General features: G+C 40.3%; 1 protein-coding gene across 14 annotated transcripts in view; it reads right to left on the minus strand.

The window, feature by feature from the left end:
* The window catches only part of NUMB (NUMB endocytic adaptor protein), a 106,938-nt gene that overhangs the window by 13,612 nt on the left and 74,427 nt on the right, over window positions 1-18,899 (minus strand). For 8 of the 14 annotated variants that reach the window (XM_030452342.1, XM_030452345.1, XM_030452341.1 and 5 more), the window contains exons 3-4: window positions 11,471-11,545; window positions 6,248-6,325 (exon numbers count right to left, since the gene is read on the minus strand). In XM_030452342.1, coding sequence (XP_030308202.1) covers window positions 6,248-6,325; window positions 11,471-11,545 — 153 coding nt within the window. The remainder of the gene's footprint in view (window positions 1-6,247; window positions 6,326-11,470; window positions 11,546-18,899) is intronic. The other 6 variants (XM_030452348.1, XM_030452352.1, XM_030452347.1 and 3 more) reach the window with 2 other exon arrangements.

Consider the following 18,899-nt stretch of genomic DNA (forward strand, 5'->3'; position numbering starts at 1 on the left):
TTAATCTACAGATTCTTTCTAGGCTGTTTACTTTTTAAGGAAAAGTTATGGAAAACAACATAAACATTTGATACAACATCCTTCAGAAACTGGTTCACTCAAAGTAAAGCAGGTACAAGATGTCAACATAAATTTTACTGGTTGTTCTAGAAAACTACTAGTAGTAAAATAATTCTTTTAACATCTAATTATAATTCACAAGACCCATGTTTTAGGCAGGCTAATAAAATATTCTCCCCATAATGTTTTCTGAAGCACTGGGTTTACGTAGTTTGTGTCTGCTAATGGTACCCACCACAGACTGCTGCAGGGAGTGAAGACAGCAACAAGAAAAAAAGATGAGCAACTTCATGCAAGAAGAGCAATTACTTTTTTTTAATAGTTCACTGCAGATGTACATAATTGATCTTCATGCAGCAAATAATGGAACAAGGCCACATTCTGGCATAAGCTGCCACATATTCTAGCTCTGAAACACTAATATTAGCACTGTAAGGTTCAAATCTTGGAGTGAAATGTCTCCTGAAATACCACTTTGGTCTCACTCTCAGAGAAAACAGCAATAAACCAGTGAAAACGGGCCTGGCAGAACTTCTGTTTGTTTTTGGGAAGGAACTATCTGTCCCAGTTTCGGAAGCAGCAATGACACCCCAAGCATTTTCAAAAAGCTTGGTGAGAACAGAGAATGGCAGTAACTTGTATGGAAGAGTGATTAAAAGAGAAAACACAGAAAATAAGCACAGCATGAGAGCAAGCTATGGAGAAGTGCTGGCAGAAGCAACTTTCTACGTGTCCATCGAGCCTGCTGGATACCCCAGACAAGATTTAAAGTAAACCTCACAGATTCTGTAATGCCTAATAGAAGGAGTACTGTTCACAGGGGAAGATGTACTTAAATTTAAAATCATTTGTGTTAAAAAACATTGCAGCATTTAAGTCACTCCTAATTTTTGGTCTTAAAGGCAATAAGTATCAATATTCACAAAACAGTCTATATTCTCAATGTTTAGCTAGCTCCTATAGCCTAAAAGTCCCTATTAATACCAAAATCAAATGGTTTGTAAGAAGTCTACCTCCTTGAACTGTTTCAAAAAGGAGTACCAGTTTCATACACGCTGTTAGTATTCTTAAAATCCTTATTTCAAGCAAATACAAACAAAAAAGAAAAGACAATTCCTGCAGGTTACTGTTTGGCTTCTATTACCATCACTGGAGACAGAGATATGTGTGTTTCCCCAGTGGACAGTATAAACCTTGTTTCTGTAGAAATAATGAGCTGTTCCTGAATTTTGCATTAAAGTAATGTTTAACAGAGCTAGGGACTTCAGAAAGCAGTACTAATCTTCAACAAAGTTACTCCTCACCTGCTATTTTACCAAATGGGGATTTAGAAGTAGCTAAGATGTCTTGTTTGCCCCTGTGTACACTGCTGGAGTCTCTCCTCAGGAGCCCCAAGGCCCTAAGGCTGCTGAGGAAGTCAGGGTACAAGATGAGTTTGCCTTGGTTGATGAGGATCAGTTAATGAGGCTGGACATCCATAAATCCATGGGTCCTGATGGGGTGCAGCCATGGGTGCTGAGGGAACTGGCAAATGTCATTGCTAGGCTGCTCTCCATCATCTTTGGTAAATCACTGGGAACAGGAGAGGTGCCTGAGGACTGGAGGAAAGCAAATGTCACTCCAGCCTTCGAGAAAGAGGAGCTGGGTAACTACAGACTGCTCAGCTTCACCTCCATCCCTGGAAAGGGGATGGAACAACTCATTCTTGGTGCTGTTTCTTATCAAGGACAAGAGGCTTATCAGGAGCAGCCAACATGGCTTTACTAAAGTGAAGTCCTCTCTGACCAACCTGACAGCCTCCTGTGAGGATGTAACCGGGTGGGTGGGTGATGGCAGAGCAGCAGATGGAGTCTGTCTTGATTTCAGGAAGGGATTTGACACTGTCTCCCACAGCACCCTTGGAGCTAAACTGGAGAAGTGTGGCCTGGATGATGGGGCAGTGAGGTGGATCAGGAGCTGCTTGAAGGATAGAAGCCAGAGAGTTGTGGTTATGGGATGGAGTCCAGTTGGAAGTCTGTTTCTAGTGGAGTCCCTCAAGGGTCAGTACTGGGACCAGTACTATTCAATATATTTACTGATGACCTGGATGAGGGACTAGAGTGCACTATCTGCAAGTCTGATGACACAAAACTGGGAGGAGTGGCTGACACCCCAGAAGGCTGTGCTGCCATTCAGAGGGACCTGGACAGAGTGGAGAGTTGGGCAGGGAGAAATTTAATGTATTACAACAAGGGCAAGAGTAAAGTCTGACATCTGGGAAAGAAGAACCCCAGGTACCAGTACAGGCTGGGGACTGAGCTGCTGGAGAGCAGCACAGGGGAAAGGGAGCTGGGGGTGCTGGTGGATGGAAGGATGACCCTGAGCCAGCAATGTGTCCTTGTGGCCAAGAAGGCCAATGGCACCAGGGGGGTGGTTAGTAGGTTGAGAGAGGTTTTCCTGCCCCTCTGCTCTGCCCTGGTGAGGCCACTTCTGGAATATTGTGTCCAGTTCTGGGCCCCTCAGTTCCAGAAGGACAGGGAACAGCTTGAGAGAGTCCAGTGCAGAACGACCAAGATGATGAAGGGAGTGGAACATCTCCCTGATGAGGAAAGGCTGAGGGAGCTGGGGCTCTGCAGCTTGGAGAAGAGGAGAAAGAGGGGTGAGCTCATCAGTGTTTGTAAATGTGTAAGGGGTGAGTGCCAGGAGGACAGAGTAAAGCTTTTCTCAGGGGTGACCAACAACAGGACAAGGGGCAGTGGTTATAAACTGGAGCATAGGGGGTTCCATATAAATATTAGGAAGAATTTTTTCAGTGTGAGGGTGACAGAGCCCTGGCACAGGCTGCCCAGGGAGGTTGTGGAGTCTCCATCCCTGGAGACATTCCAAGCCCACCTGGATGGGTTCCTGTGTGACCTGCTGTAGGTGACCCTGCCCTGGCAGGGGGGGTTGGACTGGATGATCTTTCGAGGTCCCTTCAAGCCCCTAACTTTCTATGATTCTACTGGTAAGACATGAAATTTCATGTTTCTCAGAATAAAATGAAAAGGCTAAAACGGGCTAAGTCTAAATCCTCCTCCACTTTCTTCATGCAAGATAACCAAATATGGGTTTGGTACACTTAGAGAAATATAACACACACTTTTATCTCCCCATTCCTTCTTCTAGATTTATGGTGGATACAGCACCTGAAAGAAGTAAGTTCTTACAGTCTGGATCCCAGACACACAGCTACGACTGTTGGACAAGATGATTTTTTCCATCTACTGAATGCTTAGCTTATGTGTGCCTAAAAATGGTGTACAAAAGGAACATACTTCTCCTTATCAGTTTATAATGGCTATACAAAGCAAAGTACAACTCCATTATGGGTGGATATTGCCAAGTAAATTGCACAATTACAGAGTAGATACGAGATACATAGATATATGCACTGCTGGCACACACTGGACAAAGATCAGACTGGAAGTAAGATACTGCATGGGAAGTGAACTCCTCTGCAGGATCAGAACACTGACAGGTATGTGTTCAGTAACCCCAAACCAAACTATGGAAAACAAATGCCCAGTATCCACTGGAACAGTGCAGTTTTAAACGTTGCTACCAAGGGACTCATCCAGGCATCCATACGGGTCAGTAATCTGCTCCAGTATGAGATTGGACTTATCTGGGCTACTGTCAGAGGCTCAAAGACAAAGCTCAAAGACAGAACCACTGTGTTGGGCACAAGGGAAACCTCTCCAGCATTCTGGCAGAACCCTAGAGATGGGCATCCACATACACACACAAAAAGGTGAAAATGAATTGGACTAAATATCAAACACACATTTCCTGATTAAGAGAGAAGTTCATGATCTTTTAACTGTTGGAAGTAAAAGGAGGTAAGCAGCAACTACATGGTAAGGTGGAAAACAAAGTTCTTAGCATGTCAGAGCCAAATTAAACTTGCTCAATAACATCTTTTTAAAAACTCCTAAAAGGTTTCTTGTCTTTTCTGCCTACTGTATTTGGTACAGGGACTTACAAAGAGCTGTAAGATATATCTAGGTTCTGAGGTACATACAAAGAAAAATTTGTCTCTGTATAAAACATTGCATGATGAGAAAATACATGCTCTCAGTGGAAGCAAAACATGAGAAAGATGACTGAATCTGTCCTACTATTCCTTACAACAAGAAAGCCTTTGTTTTTAAAATATGAAAAGCTGCCTAAAAATACAGTTGATTTGGTCATGTTACACAAAATAAAACTACAGAAGCTTAAGACGGAGCTGTCAAGAGATCTCATTTTTATTTAAAGCTGAAAAGAAAGTATTGAATATTTCTGGACACAAATCCATCAGATTTACCTTTTTAGGGGAAAAAACATACGAACAGGGAAGGCAGCAAACCTGTCTAGTCTGACTTTTTGAAAGCTGCTTCACTGTTTTAAGCAGCACTATGGTTTAAAATATTATATTAATCCCAATGCAAGGCATCTGTGGATAAATCATAGCTGAGACAGCCAAAAGATTATTAGAGTTATCAGTATTTCTAAATTATTAATAAAGAGAGCAGCTGTCACTTTTTTTTTTTATGCTGTCCCTGTTTTTTTTCACCATAGATTTGGGATACCACTGGGGACCAAAGCTGTAATGATGCCATGCAGATGCTTTGGGGATATCTAAACACTGTGGGTTGAAGTGGATTCACTGCTAATTAATAGAACTTCACAGGCTGAAGTAGAAGGAGGTCTTCCTTTGGCAAAATATTATAAGAAAACCCCAAACAAATATGTAAGAGTGTGGCAAAGTAGCAGACCTCATAAAAAAACACCTTCCCCATTACATTTTAATTGCTTTTTTATATACCTAAAAATCTTCCTTTGACTTTTTAACTTAAGTCCTACACAAAAATCTGTCTTTTTCAGTCTCTGCTTTCTTATGTACCCTAACTGAAGTTAATGCCAACAACCAGAAAGAAAATTAACATATCTGATCAGGTTGAGGTGGTGGTTTTCTGTTTGCTTGCTTTAAACAAACTAAGTAGCATTTAGGATTTTCAGTTGTAAAGCCAAAAAATCTGTAGATTCCAGCTTTTAAACTTCATGTGCACGTGGGAAAGATTTGATTAATGTGACAGATCTCCTACCTGTGGTATTTTGACCCTAAAAAAAAAGAAAAAAAAGATGCACTTACTTTCTTACTTAACCATCAGTATAGTTTAGATGCTTTCCTGGATCATAGGAAGAAACCTGAATTGGTAAAACATCACTATCTGAGCAAAAGGGGAAATCTTATTAACTCCTCAAGCAAAGCCAAAACAAATTCGTGACCAGAGAATAACCCACTCCAAAAGACTCTGTTATTTATAGAAGCTACAAACCCATTAGTTTCTATTTAAGTCAAGATTCATTTTATAACTAGATCCTTCAGAAGATGTATTAACTCCACAGGAAAACTAAACTAAAAAATTTTTACAGGAATTTTAAACACAAAAGTAGGGAGAGATGAGAGGTAAAAGAGAGAGAGCTATTTCAGAGGTCTAGAAACACTGCCTTGAGGAGATACAGACAGCAAAATAAAACCACCCAGCTGTCAGTACAGGACATTCTTAGTAAGGACAAAGAGTTGCTTCCCTTCGTGTCTAAGACACTGTCCTCATGGAAATAAAAGCAATGACAGAAACAGTAATTTTTTTTAGTTATACAGTTGAGTTGCAATTACAAAACCACAAAAACACCTGGACTCATCTTCATAGACCTTTGAATTTGGACTGTGCTCAAAAACGAAAGGTTTCAGAGATGGTGTCTGTAGGTACCTGTAGGTATCTGCTTTCTCCCAACACTCACATTTGGGGTCAACTCATGGTGCCAGGCAACTGATCATGAAGCACCTGCAAGGCAGAGACCCCAACTGCTCTGTACAGATTTGCCCAGGTAATACAGGCTGGCACAAGTTTAAGGACTAAAAAGGAAAAAACCCCATTTTTTTCAGGAAGACCGAATCACTTCAGATCAGTGCATTTCCAATAGGGTCCATATGGATTTTAGTTTCTGTTTCGGGTTCCTTTTTTGACCATATTCTTTGGTTGATCAATGTATTTCCAAGCCCGTTTTAGAATAAAACAATCTGAAAATGATTAGGGGACTCTCATCACCCTGATTTTCTGGCAGTGCTATACCAGGGATGTAACTCCTTATAGTGCAAGCACAAACGAGGCATTAAACTTACTTTTCCAAAGAAGCCTTTGAAGAACTTCCTTTCCTGGAGGAACAGGGGGGACAAGTCGAGCGCTATTACTGTAGGTAGCTAAAATGTCCCAGGGTTTTAAACCAACAAGCACACACAAGAATAGGGTTTGGAGGGAAAGGAAGGGGGTTTTAGAGTTATCCACGAGAAGGTGCGACAGGCAAATGTGAAAATAATCCCATGAAAATGCAGATCAAAGGGCACACACACAATTCTAATAAGCTACTGCCCTGAAATTGGTGGAAAGAAAAGAGCCTCAGCCCCAATTTCATGCAAAGTGGTTACTTTATTTTCACTCTCCCTTGTTTAGTTCCCTTTAGTTAGGTTATAAACCAAACTTGGCAGCAGACATGGTGGTTAAAGAATTAAAATACTGTATGGGCTCTTGTGAAATGCAACGTTCTAACTCAGAACAGTTTGCTCTGGATTGATCACTCTTTCTCAAAGCAAATGCTTTGTAAGCTGGAGAAATATGTCTGACTGGTGTAAAGCAAGAGTTAAGCACCACTTCATTTTATTCCACGTGTTTGTTGCTTCTCTGACACTTCACATTTTGGGCAGTCTTTTCTGAACTGTGAGGAATTTCATCTTACCTTGTGGTACCACTGAAACACAAATGAGATCTGTGCCTCTTTCACTCTCTCTAAGGCCTTCCAAGGCTTTAAACAGTGTTTATACAAATACCAGATGTTCATTCTACAACTCTGAATTGACAGGCTGAACAAGAACCCCTTAAAGTCAGCTCAGACAGGGACAAACGGGCAAGTACAAAGATACCAAGAGCTGAACTAAAACTTCCTGAATTTCTTCAGCCTGGAAGTGATTATATCAATTGCCCAATTCACATCTAGAAAAAGGCAGTAGACAATTTCCAGCATATTTTCATGCAGTTTAGTTTACTGGCTTTATTTTGTTACCAGATGGTGAAAAGTAAACTCCAAGATCTGAACTGATTTCCTGAGAAAACTTCACCAGTCCTGGTGCCCTGTGAAGGGGTCACAGGCTGCTCCACCTTTGAGAGAAGCTGGCACGAAGCATATCCCTGCTCCTGCCATCTTTCCAAATTGTTCCACTTGTAAGAAAGCTGTGGTATAGTAGGAACAGGGAGAAGGTGGAGAACTGGGGACCAGACACAGAGCATCTTCATGACAGCCCCCAAATTCACACTCTTCAATTCCAACCTGATTGCCAATAACAAAACTATATTGAAATGATTGTTACACATACCCTGAGGCAGTGTTTTGATAATTGATTGAAAAGTGAGGTTAGGTTTAAAATAAAGCTATTGCTCTGATATAAGCCAGCAAAAGCCAGGAAACACAAAGTTAAGGAGGGAGCATCCATCTCGACTTTGCCTTTGCTGACTTCTGCTGCTTTGTGCCTCTTTGCCCAAGATCCTTCCACAGAGCTCTTTACCGAGTATCTGTAACATATCTACATCAACTCAGACACTGTATAAAGAACATCTCTAAGTTCAGTCACTTGAAATGCTTAACAACTTTTTGAGGCAGGAATGGTTATGTATTTGGACAGGATATAATGAACACTAGGAGGGGAACTAATGGATTAATCACAGTGTTGAGTACATAATGAGAAGGGGTTGGATGCTGCTGCCAAGTTGAGCAATGACTACTGCATTACACTAAATAACAGCTTTTTAAAGATAGCAAAAGCTAAAGAGATTCACCAGAAGCTACTTCATTTCTAGGTGATGGTTAATTTGGCTTTCAGCAAAATGCTTGTTAAACAAGATTATTTTTTTAATATACTAGACAAGGTTAATGGAAAAGGCATCATGCAAAATTGTTTTTAAACAACACTAAGTTAATGTAGTTTAGAGATAACTAATGCATGTTTTAAAGTATTAAATTATGTCTCTTTACCTGCTAAAACAAGAACATAAATTAAAACAAATGCATCATTTAAAACAAAAAGTGGCAAGTTAGAAACCAACACTACACGCTAAAGCTGATTTAAAATCAAAATATCACATGAGAGAATATATTTTTGTCTGCTTATGATGTTCCCATACCTGAGCCAAATACACTTCTAGGGCCCTTATGAAGTTATTTTCCAGTTTGTGCTGAATGTTTTAAATTCAGTAAAATAGTTCTGAGGAAACCATTTAGAGCTCAGTGTCCAAATACAAGGATCCTAATCAGCTATGAAACGTATAGATCTCTAGTAAGGGAAAAATGCAAGCTCCATTGAAAATATAAAGCCCTGTTAACAACAGACTGATAGCTGAACAAATGGGCTTCTGATCTATTAATGAGACTGTGGTGCCATTTCATCAGAAAGAAAATAAGGGTATAACTCAAGTTTGTCTTAATTCAATCTAACCAACAGCATATACTGCACATTATAGTATTGTTGGTGTGCAATTTCAGATTTATAAAACTATAACATCCAGTAAGGATGAGGGATTCTCTAGGTAAAAATGGCTTCTTTTATTCAGTTATCAATTAAACAATGCCTGAATAAACTGCCCACCATCATTTGGTTTCAAGTTCTGCAGGATGCAGTGCTCCAAAACAATTATTAATACAATTATTAAAAGAGCAGGTAGTAAAAAAGGAACCTGGAAGCTTGTTTCCCACAACAGAGACAGAAAGATTTGTTTGCAACTTCTTTTTCAAGAAGTAAATCAGAAATTCAACTGTTCCTAAAACCAAGATTAACACTGTTCTATAATCTTCTGGAAAAATCCCATAAAATGTTTTAAAATCCATTAGTCAACCCTAAAAAAAGAACAGTCACCAGCTGTCCAAATGAATTGCCAACTGTTGGAGGACAGGAATTTGGAGAAAAACATTTAAAGTAGAGAGAGACAAAACTTAATTTTTAGAAGCTGCAAGACACAAGTATTTCACAATTCTGTCTAAATTTTATTGGCTGGATTTATAAGATGTCCACACTATCTGCAGAGACAATAAAGGTTAAAATAGGCCACCATATGAAGTGAAGTGCAATTTCTCTTAAGCTAGGCTTCCAGGCTGACCACTGCACCTCAAACTTGAAGTTCTGTCAAGGTCAAGAGAAACACCATCAAAATAATTATGTGCTGTGAAAGCAAGAGGCTACCAAAAGAATAAACTGTTTTCTTATCACATCACCCAGTGATCTGGCTTTGGCTAATTAAAAGAATGTATTGTAGAGTCAAGAGCTTTCAGTAAGAGCAGAGTCCTAAAAAAATTCCCCCCCAATTAAAATCTACATGCTGGGGGTGGGAGGCAGGGGTTGACTTGGGGTGAGCAGCTCCAAATGAACCTTGGATCTGATGAAGCCTAGGAACTAAATTGCAGAAAGTAGTCTCAGTGATCTGAATCTCCCTCTTGGAGCCTAATGAGAATTTCATTTCTGCTTCACAACATCCAACACTGACAATGCAAAGACCAAAGAGCAACCACAAGAGACATGCACTTGTGTTCACTTTATATACAGGCATCAACAGCTTCAAAGAGCAGAAGAAATCAAAACTATCTGAAGAAAAACATTGAATTTATGAAAATGGGTAAATTGATGCCATCCACAACCTGAAATGATGACATGGCACAGAATAGGAAAATGAAATTATTTACTTCCATTGCAAAAGCTGGATATCCAGCTGCCTGATATCTGAATCAGTAATTCAGGTGATCAAGAACCACAATCCTGGAGTTGTCCAGACTCCAGAGCAACTGAGCACTTTGCTTCTTTTGTGTCTCATTATTTTTAAACTTAGCTACATTTAAGTGGCTTATGGGCTTTAAGTTTATTAAAAAAAAAACAACCTAGAGGACAACTACTTTACAGCACAGCTCCCCAGGGAAGAGAATGAGAGAAGCTGCATAAAGTAGATATTGCAGTGCTATTTGCTGTGCTAAATGAAACTATTCCGATAGAAGAAAAACCAGAACAGGTCAAAAATGGATGCAATTCATTATGTGGTCAGGAGTTGCATTCTAGCTACATAAACCAAATCCACATAATAAACAAAATCATTTAAATTTTGTGCAGCCCTTTTTAAACAAAATCAATCACCAGTCACTGTTGGACTGAATGGAAACAGATGGGATGTGACCACTCTGCATTAGCTGAGAGAGGAAAGAATGAAGAGACTTGATTTTAATCAGAGTGCTAAACCAAATCAGAAACAGAAGGCAGAAAAGATAACCTAAAATTCTCTGCTGTGTGCTAAGAGGAAGGGAAGAACAGATTTAGCTGAAAGTCATTTGAGCTCTCACATTTGCTGAGGAAGAAAGTGATGTCCAGTAGTTGGTATCTTAAGTCAGCAAAGGTGTAGTAGGAGTGTTTGATCTACTTTCAGTAATTTTGAGCTGCAAGGATATAAGAGCTTCTTCACCTAAAGGCATCACTAAAGGATGCATAGAGCTAAAACACACAAGAGAAGTGATGAAAAGGATTGCAGTTCTCTATCTCCATTCAAACTTCAAGTTTTAATGCCCCTTCTCCTTCTGTTCTCTTCAATGCTGTTTCAGCCTCAGTTCCTGGACAGACTGACCACTGATTTTCTGGAGTTTCCTATTATCACAGAATTTTGTGATATTACTACTGCAGGAGAGAGACGACAAGGCCTCTTCAAATGAGCCACAGAAATACAAGGAGCTTTGAACGAGTGCCATTTACAGGAGCAAACGTTCACAGAAGCCAAACTAAGAGCAGCCCACTTCATGGCATATCAGAATTAGGCAGCCTTTAGGCCACTTGGAGCAGATGCAAGCCAGATTATTTCATGCATGACTACAATGTTTGCAGTGCATTAGAAAAAAAGCAGCCTGAATCAAGTAATTTTCTTTTTATAACAATGGTGAATTAAGTCACTATTAGAGTGGCAGGCAACAGAAGGAGAGAGGGAGAGGAAAAAAGAGAGAGAAAGAGAGAGAGAAAGGGAGAAAGAATTGTTAAAAAACAACAGTAGAAGTCCCATGTGGGTACCAACTTAGCCTGAAAGGTCACAGAGGATTTTTACCCACATTTGTTTTGCAAATAGTTTCTGCAAGTAGAAAGAACAGTTGTGACTCTCTCCCTCTCATCACCAGCTCAGCACATCCCCCTGACTGCAGCAGTGCTCTCAGACCGGCCAACTGCCCTCCTAACACGGGTCAAAAGTTCAGTCTCAGCTGGGGCACTGCTGCTGGACAGGCCTTTCCATGTGTGCTCACAGCCCCCAAGCCAACTGTTTCATGAAACAAATATACATACAGATTTCAGTCTCTTCACAGCATCTTCACAGATATGCATTCCCCTGGATTCGTCCACTTCGACGTGTCCCAAGTACTGCAGGAAAGAGAGTAGGGAGAGAAAAGCTCAATAGTAGCTCCCTGAACACCCCAGGTTTAAAGAGCCAAGCTCTGAACTCATCTCAGTACAGCTGATAAAACATTCACATTTATTTTGAGACCTGTATTTGGAGGTTTGACTTTATATAGGGTACCAGCATCAGACATCCAGAAATTCTGAGGGAAAGACAGACTTTCCTTGCTTGGGGGGAAAAACGAACTTGGGAAGCAGAACTGCATTTTCCTCCTTATTCACCACGTGTTTTAGTCACTTTTTTTCACTAGCATCAGATTAAAAAACCCCTTACATCAATACAGAGATGATTCTGAATAAATTTTTAATACTGATACATAGATTTAGTATAAAAAACTGAATTCCACCACACAGTGAGTAACCAAATATACTTGAATGTCCATATTCAAGGACCAGAAATTTCAATGCTGCAAATATGGAATGATGCAAAACATCCTTCTTTCCCCTCCCTTTTTTTTTTTAAGTAACTGTACATCAAAACTCTTAACCTTCATTAAACACAAGGCTCTTTTGTGGACATTAAAACATTGTTTTGCCAAAACTCTTTTTAAAATACGAGTTTTCTGCATACTCACCTTATCAAGCACTACTTAGAAAAAAAAGCTCCACAAACCAAAGACAAACAGTGAATAGAGGCTACGAGTTACAAAGCTTTTAAATTAATAACCCAGAATAATATTAGTCTGCTGAGAAAGCAGTTTCAAGAAATACATTGGTGTTTAGTACTCAGAGTACTGTGGATAGAGTCATTTTACATTCTGGGGGAAAAAACCTCAAACTTCTGGTTTAAAGTTTCTCCCTAGTTCTTTTTGATGGAAGGAAGTGTTCACCCAGAAACATTCATATCCTTATTCAGAGTACTTAACTCTTGAAGAAAACTACAGAAGCTATTAAATAAAAGTCTCTGAAGTCTTGTAATAGGAGGTATGGGTCAAAGAAACTTACACCAATTTATGAGGCATTGTAAAACTGTATGCGATTCAGCATTTATACTCTAGGTGAGCTAGAGAGTGGATAAATATCTTTAAAATGTCATAATCAATACTTGGGTCACTTAATGCAGTGGTAAACCTTGATTTAATAAGGTGTTGAGGAGTCCCATTCCATCACAAAATATTCTGTCATGAGTTATCTGAAATCTCCCAGCTTTTGTTTCATTAATTAGGATATCAATACTTAAAAGGTGGATAAAAAAAAAAAAAGATTTTAACTCTTAAGCACCATATTGAACCATTCTATCAGAGTAACATAACTGATCCAACTAAATGGACAAACTCAGACTGTTTGAAGCCCTTAAGAGAAATTTGAAAGTTGAGGGTTTTTCCATGCAAGGCAAGATTCCCCAATAGAGGAGACTCCACATATCAAAATATCTAACTGCTGAAAGATGTAAAAGATTTTAAGTGACACAGGACCTTCACATTCAATCTCACTATGTGGCATTTTTCAAACAGAATAAATCTGAAAGGAACAATTCTGAAAGAATTCCATTTCAACCTGCCCTCACAGCTGGAGAACAGCTTGAAAAATAAACTGTAGTAGAAACTACCAGGTCAACAGAAGAGATTTGACACTTAAGAGCTTCTTCTCAGTGAGTTCTGTGAGGCTGAAGCTCTATAATTCAATGCTGGAGCTGCCAAAACACCAATTGTATTCCCCCAGCTGAGCTCACTGAACACTCATGCAAGATTAGCTGGAAAATTTTAATCCTAAAATACACAAACAGTAACAATTAAAGATGCATTTACTATGTGTCTTTAAGTACTTATTTATTTCAACAGCTACTGCAGATGGATCTTGAGATTTGCCATGACTCTTTCAAGGTTCCAGAGATGCAGAAATTCTGTGGTTACACGTATTTATCATGGAAAAGTTGTGTTTAATAACTTCCAAGCTTCTTCTTAAAAAGGGAAGGATGTAGACAGGAACAATGCTGAGGTTTATAAAGGACAGAAAAAAATAGCAATGAGCCACTTAATGGCTATACAAACTAGGTTTATCATACATATAGAGGACAACTTTCATATTTCCAGCACTACTGGCACAGTAGGAGAGGCGGAGGGGTAGCCCTATATGTTAGGGAGTCTCTTGACAGTGTAGAAATAGAAGTCTGTAATAATAAGGTGGAGTGCCTGTGGATCAGAATCAAGGGGAAGGTCAACAAGGCTGATATCGTGATGGGAGTCTGTTACAGACCACCCAATCAAGATGATGAGGATGATGAATTATTCTACAGGCAGCTGGCGGATGTCTCCAAATCGTCATCCCTTCTTCTTGTGGGCGACTTTAATCTACCAGACATCTGCTGGGAACTCCACACCACAGAGAGGAAGCAGTCTAGGAGATTCCTGGAGTGTATAGAGGATAATTTCCTGCTCCAGCTAGTAAATGAGCCCACCAGGGATGGAGCCTCGCTTGACCTTCTCCGTCCCTGGAGATATTTCAAAAGAGCCTGGATGTGGCACTCAGTGCCATGGTCTAGCAACCGCAAGGGTGGTTCAAGGGTTGGACTCGATGATCTCTGAGGTCCCTTCCAACCCAGCCAATTCTATGATTCTATGATCTCATTGACCCCAGTGAAGGCAAAACATTTCCAGGTGAAGATCCAACCCATTCAGCTCCAGCACCTGACAGCCTGCCTTTTGCTTGGAAAAGGGAGAAACAGAGCAGGGTGAACACTGCCTCTTGGCATACTCCAAAATAGGAAACCATTTTCCCCTGTGTTGTCAAACCTCTGTTCAAGTCCCAGGCTCCAATTTTCAGCAATCAGTCATGCCAGGGCTGCCAGGGACAGCAAGTTTAGCTGCAGTTGTCAGTACTGCTTCCACTCTAGTGAAAGGGGACATTATTGCACATATCGAGTGCATCTACCCACACCAAAAGGGTACAATCCACAAACCTCATTGAGCATCAATCAATTCTGAATTATAAAAGAAATTACACTGCCACACAATACTTCTTTATGATGTAGAGGACAAAAGGTGCTTTGTTTGCACTTACACTTCACAATCTAAGTCATTCATCAAATAGAACTCGTCCTGCCCATTGCAGTTTCTGCAGAAGCCAGAAACTCATTGCTATCAGTAGTAGCTTTGGCCCTGTACATTGTAGAAGGCAGCTTCAAAATTCTTCCTGTTTGGGTTTGGTTCCCACCCATAGGGTGGAGTGGTTGGTGGTTTAATTCCTTATAGATAGCTACGTATTTTTAAATTTCTTGTAAAAATAAATTTCAGCTGTACAGTCAGAATGTAGGGCCCTAGTTTTTGTTTGGGTTTTGGGGGTTTTTTGTGTTTGTTTTTGAGGGGGAGGGTTGTTTATTTGTTTTCATTTTTTAATTGTTGTTCTGGTTCTGTTTGGTTGGGTTTTGATTTTTGTTTTGTTTTTAGCCAAGTCTCTCTTAAGCAAGGGGTCCCCTTCCAGATCTTCAGGTTTCTTCCAAAAAGCCTCTTACCCCCACCAGGCTGAGAGTAGACAGAAACAGCTTCTGTTTAACCAGTGCTACATAGTTATCTCTTAACAGGTAGTAATCAAAAATGTAAATATTTCTTCAAGAAATTTGGCAAACAGCTCTGCTACAGACTGAGGCCTTTGCTTGTAAACCTACATTGTCATCATCAGAAGTGTTAAACTGTAATCATATAATTATCTAAACTTAAACTTGAAATATCAGCTCAACTTATTAGTGCAGCAGCATTTCATAAATGACATTTCAAAATTTAATGGAGAAAGTTAAAATACAGCTGCTAGTTAGATTAAGACATGGTCTGCTTCTTATAGCCTGAAATGGAAGTCAAACACCAGGCTTCAGGTCTTAAAAATAAATAAACCACCTTTGTCCTGCCACATGAAAGAGATTGCATGGAAACCACTTTAAAAAGCAGATACACAAATCCCACATTTGTATAGACAGCCTTCCAGGATCTCTGAAACTAATTCCCTTTTCATACTAAAGAGGATGAAGCATACTATGAAGTGCTTGGGGAGCAGTTTGCCCTATGCAAGCTAATATCTCATGAAAATCCACCCAGGGACATCACCACACAGAGATTCATCATCACACATCAATGTGCACTGCACACACCACATCATGGTGGCCAATGACTTGGAAGAAGAGCAAGGAAGGAGGTAGCCCAGACATACTTGCAAAGAGGCAGCAAGTTCTTTTCCATCATCAAAGTGCACATAGGAGGAATGCAGTATTAATATTGAATGCATTCCTACTTAATTTCCATAGCAACCAGTGAATGATAGTCAAGACATCTGCAATTCTCAGTCATAAGATGTTCTGCAAGAGATTTAATTGCCATACCAGAAATTAACCATTAATGCTTTTAGAGGAAGCTAAAATCCTCATAGGCAAAGTCCACAGGCAAAGTAAGATAAAATAAAAGCTCTAATCCATATAAAATACCTTCAGCTATAGTCAGCTAGAAAACCCCTATAACCAAACATTTTTTAATAGGAGCCTTGCTTATATTAACATTTTTGGAAAAAAAAACTTAAAAAGGATGAGATGATGGCAAGCAAGTAATAAACAAAACCTTCTACTTTTCACTCATGGCCTTCATGTTATATTTCACAGATGGTGGTGTTCAGTATCACTCAAGTTGAGCAGAAAGCAATCAACACATGAGGTTAAACTGAGATCTACCAAAAGACACTTAGAACTACAAAGTGTTTGAGAAACTATTTTTTTTTCAACATCTTAAACTTTTTCCAACTTAATCGAGAAATTAAGTACTTGACTTACTATATCAAGTGTTTTTGGTGAAGCTGTCCTACTGCTTCCCCTCAAATATAGAATCATAGAATCATAGAATTGGCTGGGTTGGAAGGGACCTCAGAGATCATCAAGTCCAACCCTTGAACCACCGGTGCGGTTGCTAGACCATGGCACTGAGTGCCACATCCAGGCTCTTTTGAAAGATCTCCAGACACGGAGAATCCACTACTTCCCTGGGCAGCCCATTCCAATGTCTGATCACCCTCTCCAGAAAGAAATTCTTTCTAATCTCCAACCTAAACCTCCCGTGGCACAACTTGAGACCCTTTGTGCCCTCTTGTCTTGCTGAGAGTTGCCTGGGAAAAGAGCCCAACCCCCCCCTGGCTCCAACCTCCTTTCAGGGAGTTGCAGAGAGTGATGAGGTCTCCCCTGAGCCTCCTCTTCTCCAGCCTCAACACCCCCAGCTCCCTCAGCCTCTCCTCATAGAGTCTGTGCTCGAGTCCCTTCACCAGCCTGGTTGCCCTCCTTTGGACCTGCTCCAGCACCTCAATCTCCTTCCTGAGCTGAGGGGCCCAGAACTGGACACAGGACTCAAGCTGTGGCCTCACCAGAGCTGAGCACAGGGGCAGAATCCCTTCCCTGGACCTGCTGGCCACGCTGGTCCTGATCCAGCCCAGGATGCCATTGGCCTTCTTGGCCACCTGGGCACACTGCTGGCTCATGTTCAGAGCCATAAACTTACTTGAATTTCTCCTAAAAAACATCAAGGGCTGCTGTATCAGACCAGAAACACTGCTGGTCAGAAATGTATTTTACCAACCACGTTCAAATTCTGTCCTCATCTTCTGTTTCTTTTTTTGTTTGTTTGTTTTGTTTTTTGGTTGGTTGTTTTGTTTTGGTTTTTTTTCTTTCATTTCTTTCACAAATACTTGGCACAGACTCAATTATCAAAATTTCAAAGTTCAATAACAACAGCTGGCAAAATGAAAGATCCTCCACCAAGAACTCCTGCACAACTCACTTGAGCCAGTTCTGTTTGTTTAAGCCTGGTAACACACTTGTGATTGTAATACACTATTACAACCCCTCTTCCAGACAGATACAGCTACACAAATCTCTGAAGTTCCCTCTGTATTGGGAAGCAATAGTTCTGAAGTTCCCTCTGTGTCATCAGCAGATGTTCACACGTGCTGTTCAATTCCCAATAATAGATTAGGTCTTCAAATAACACTTGAAACCAGATAGATGCAGGAAATTATCAGAAGCCTTGACCAAGGTGTCCCATGGTAGGAAACTCACTGCCATAGAGCACCGTTTCCTTGGTGTTTCCTTGGTGTTTCCTTTCCTACACCACCATTTCCTTGCTATTTTTCCTAGCAGTAGCAACATTCCTTTCTTGCTCTTTGTAAGTTCTATTCTCTCTATCACTGGGGTACTCTCTGTAACAGTAAGACTGACTACTTATCATCTGCATGCATAGATATGCTTCTGGAATTGCTACTGCTCCAGAATGAATGCCTGAGCTCCAGAGTTTCCCAGTGAGATGCTCTCTTGCAACTAGACTTGAGCTGCTGACATCCTGCTGACCAACACACCTCTCTCATACCCATACTCCTGCTTTTTTATTTATCAGTTTGAAACAGATGTTTGCTTAAACAGAGCTGTAAAAGCACAGACAGAGATTCTTATGATTAAACAGCAACAAAGCTGAATTCTCCTTACTCAAAGCTAGAGGTCAGTTACAATGCTACCCATATCCTTGGGGTCCAACTTCTTCCAGTTCCCTAAGTCATGAGAAATTAAAAAGTCTCATGAAGCTGATAAAGCCCCCAAAACAAGAGCTGTAACAGTTTACCACTGCTCATTGCCTCTGAATAGCATGGGTCAACAGGATCAAACTCTAAAAACAAAGCAGTGTCTACACCATTAATTCTCATCATCTCTTCACATCACACCCACCTAAAAGCCACACTGTGCATTTGACTTTCCAACTGTATTTATCAGTGTGAACAGAAACAACACTGTGAGGGGATAACAAACACTTCCAGTTAGAGCTATTGAAGATGCAGTGGGAAACAAAGCTCAATAGAGGATACACAGATGCTATATTCTTCATATTCTCACAGATCCCTAAAATGAGGCAGAGAAGGAACTCAGGAGGTTATGTAGGACAGCACTTGCCTCAAGGCAGGATCCACATCTACATCAGAGAAGTCAGCCTTGAACTATTATGACGTTTTTGTAAGTGGAGATCAATAGGGTAGACCTACTCTGGAGCCTACAAACCTCACTGCTAGAAAGGGGAGGCTGTTGTGCTGAGTTGTTATTAAATGCCTATTTTAAATTTCCCTTCATGAGGCTTAAATCCACCATTTCTCCTATCCCCCTTCACAGCTTCATGTGGGTACTGTTAAACATAGGTTTGATTGTTAGCTCAGATGTGCAATTCCTCCTGTTCCAGAAACTCAGCATTAGTAAGTAAATTGAAGTTTTTCTGTAAAATAGCACAAAGCATTATAAACACACTGTGCAGATGCACACTGTACCTTTTCTTCAAGTCCTGCAAGAAGTCAGCTATCACTTATGACACTGGAA

The sequence above is a fragment of the Calypte anna genome, chromosome 5A (genome assembly GCF_003957555.1).
Source record: "Calypte anna isolate BGI_N300 chromosome 5A, bCalAnn1_v1.p, whole genome shotgun sequence".
Lineage (NCBI taxonomy): Eukaryota > Metazoa > Chordata > Aves > Apodiformes > Trochilidae > Calypte > Calypte anna.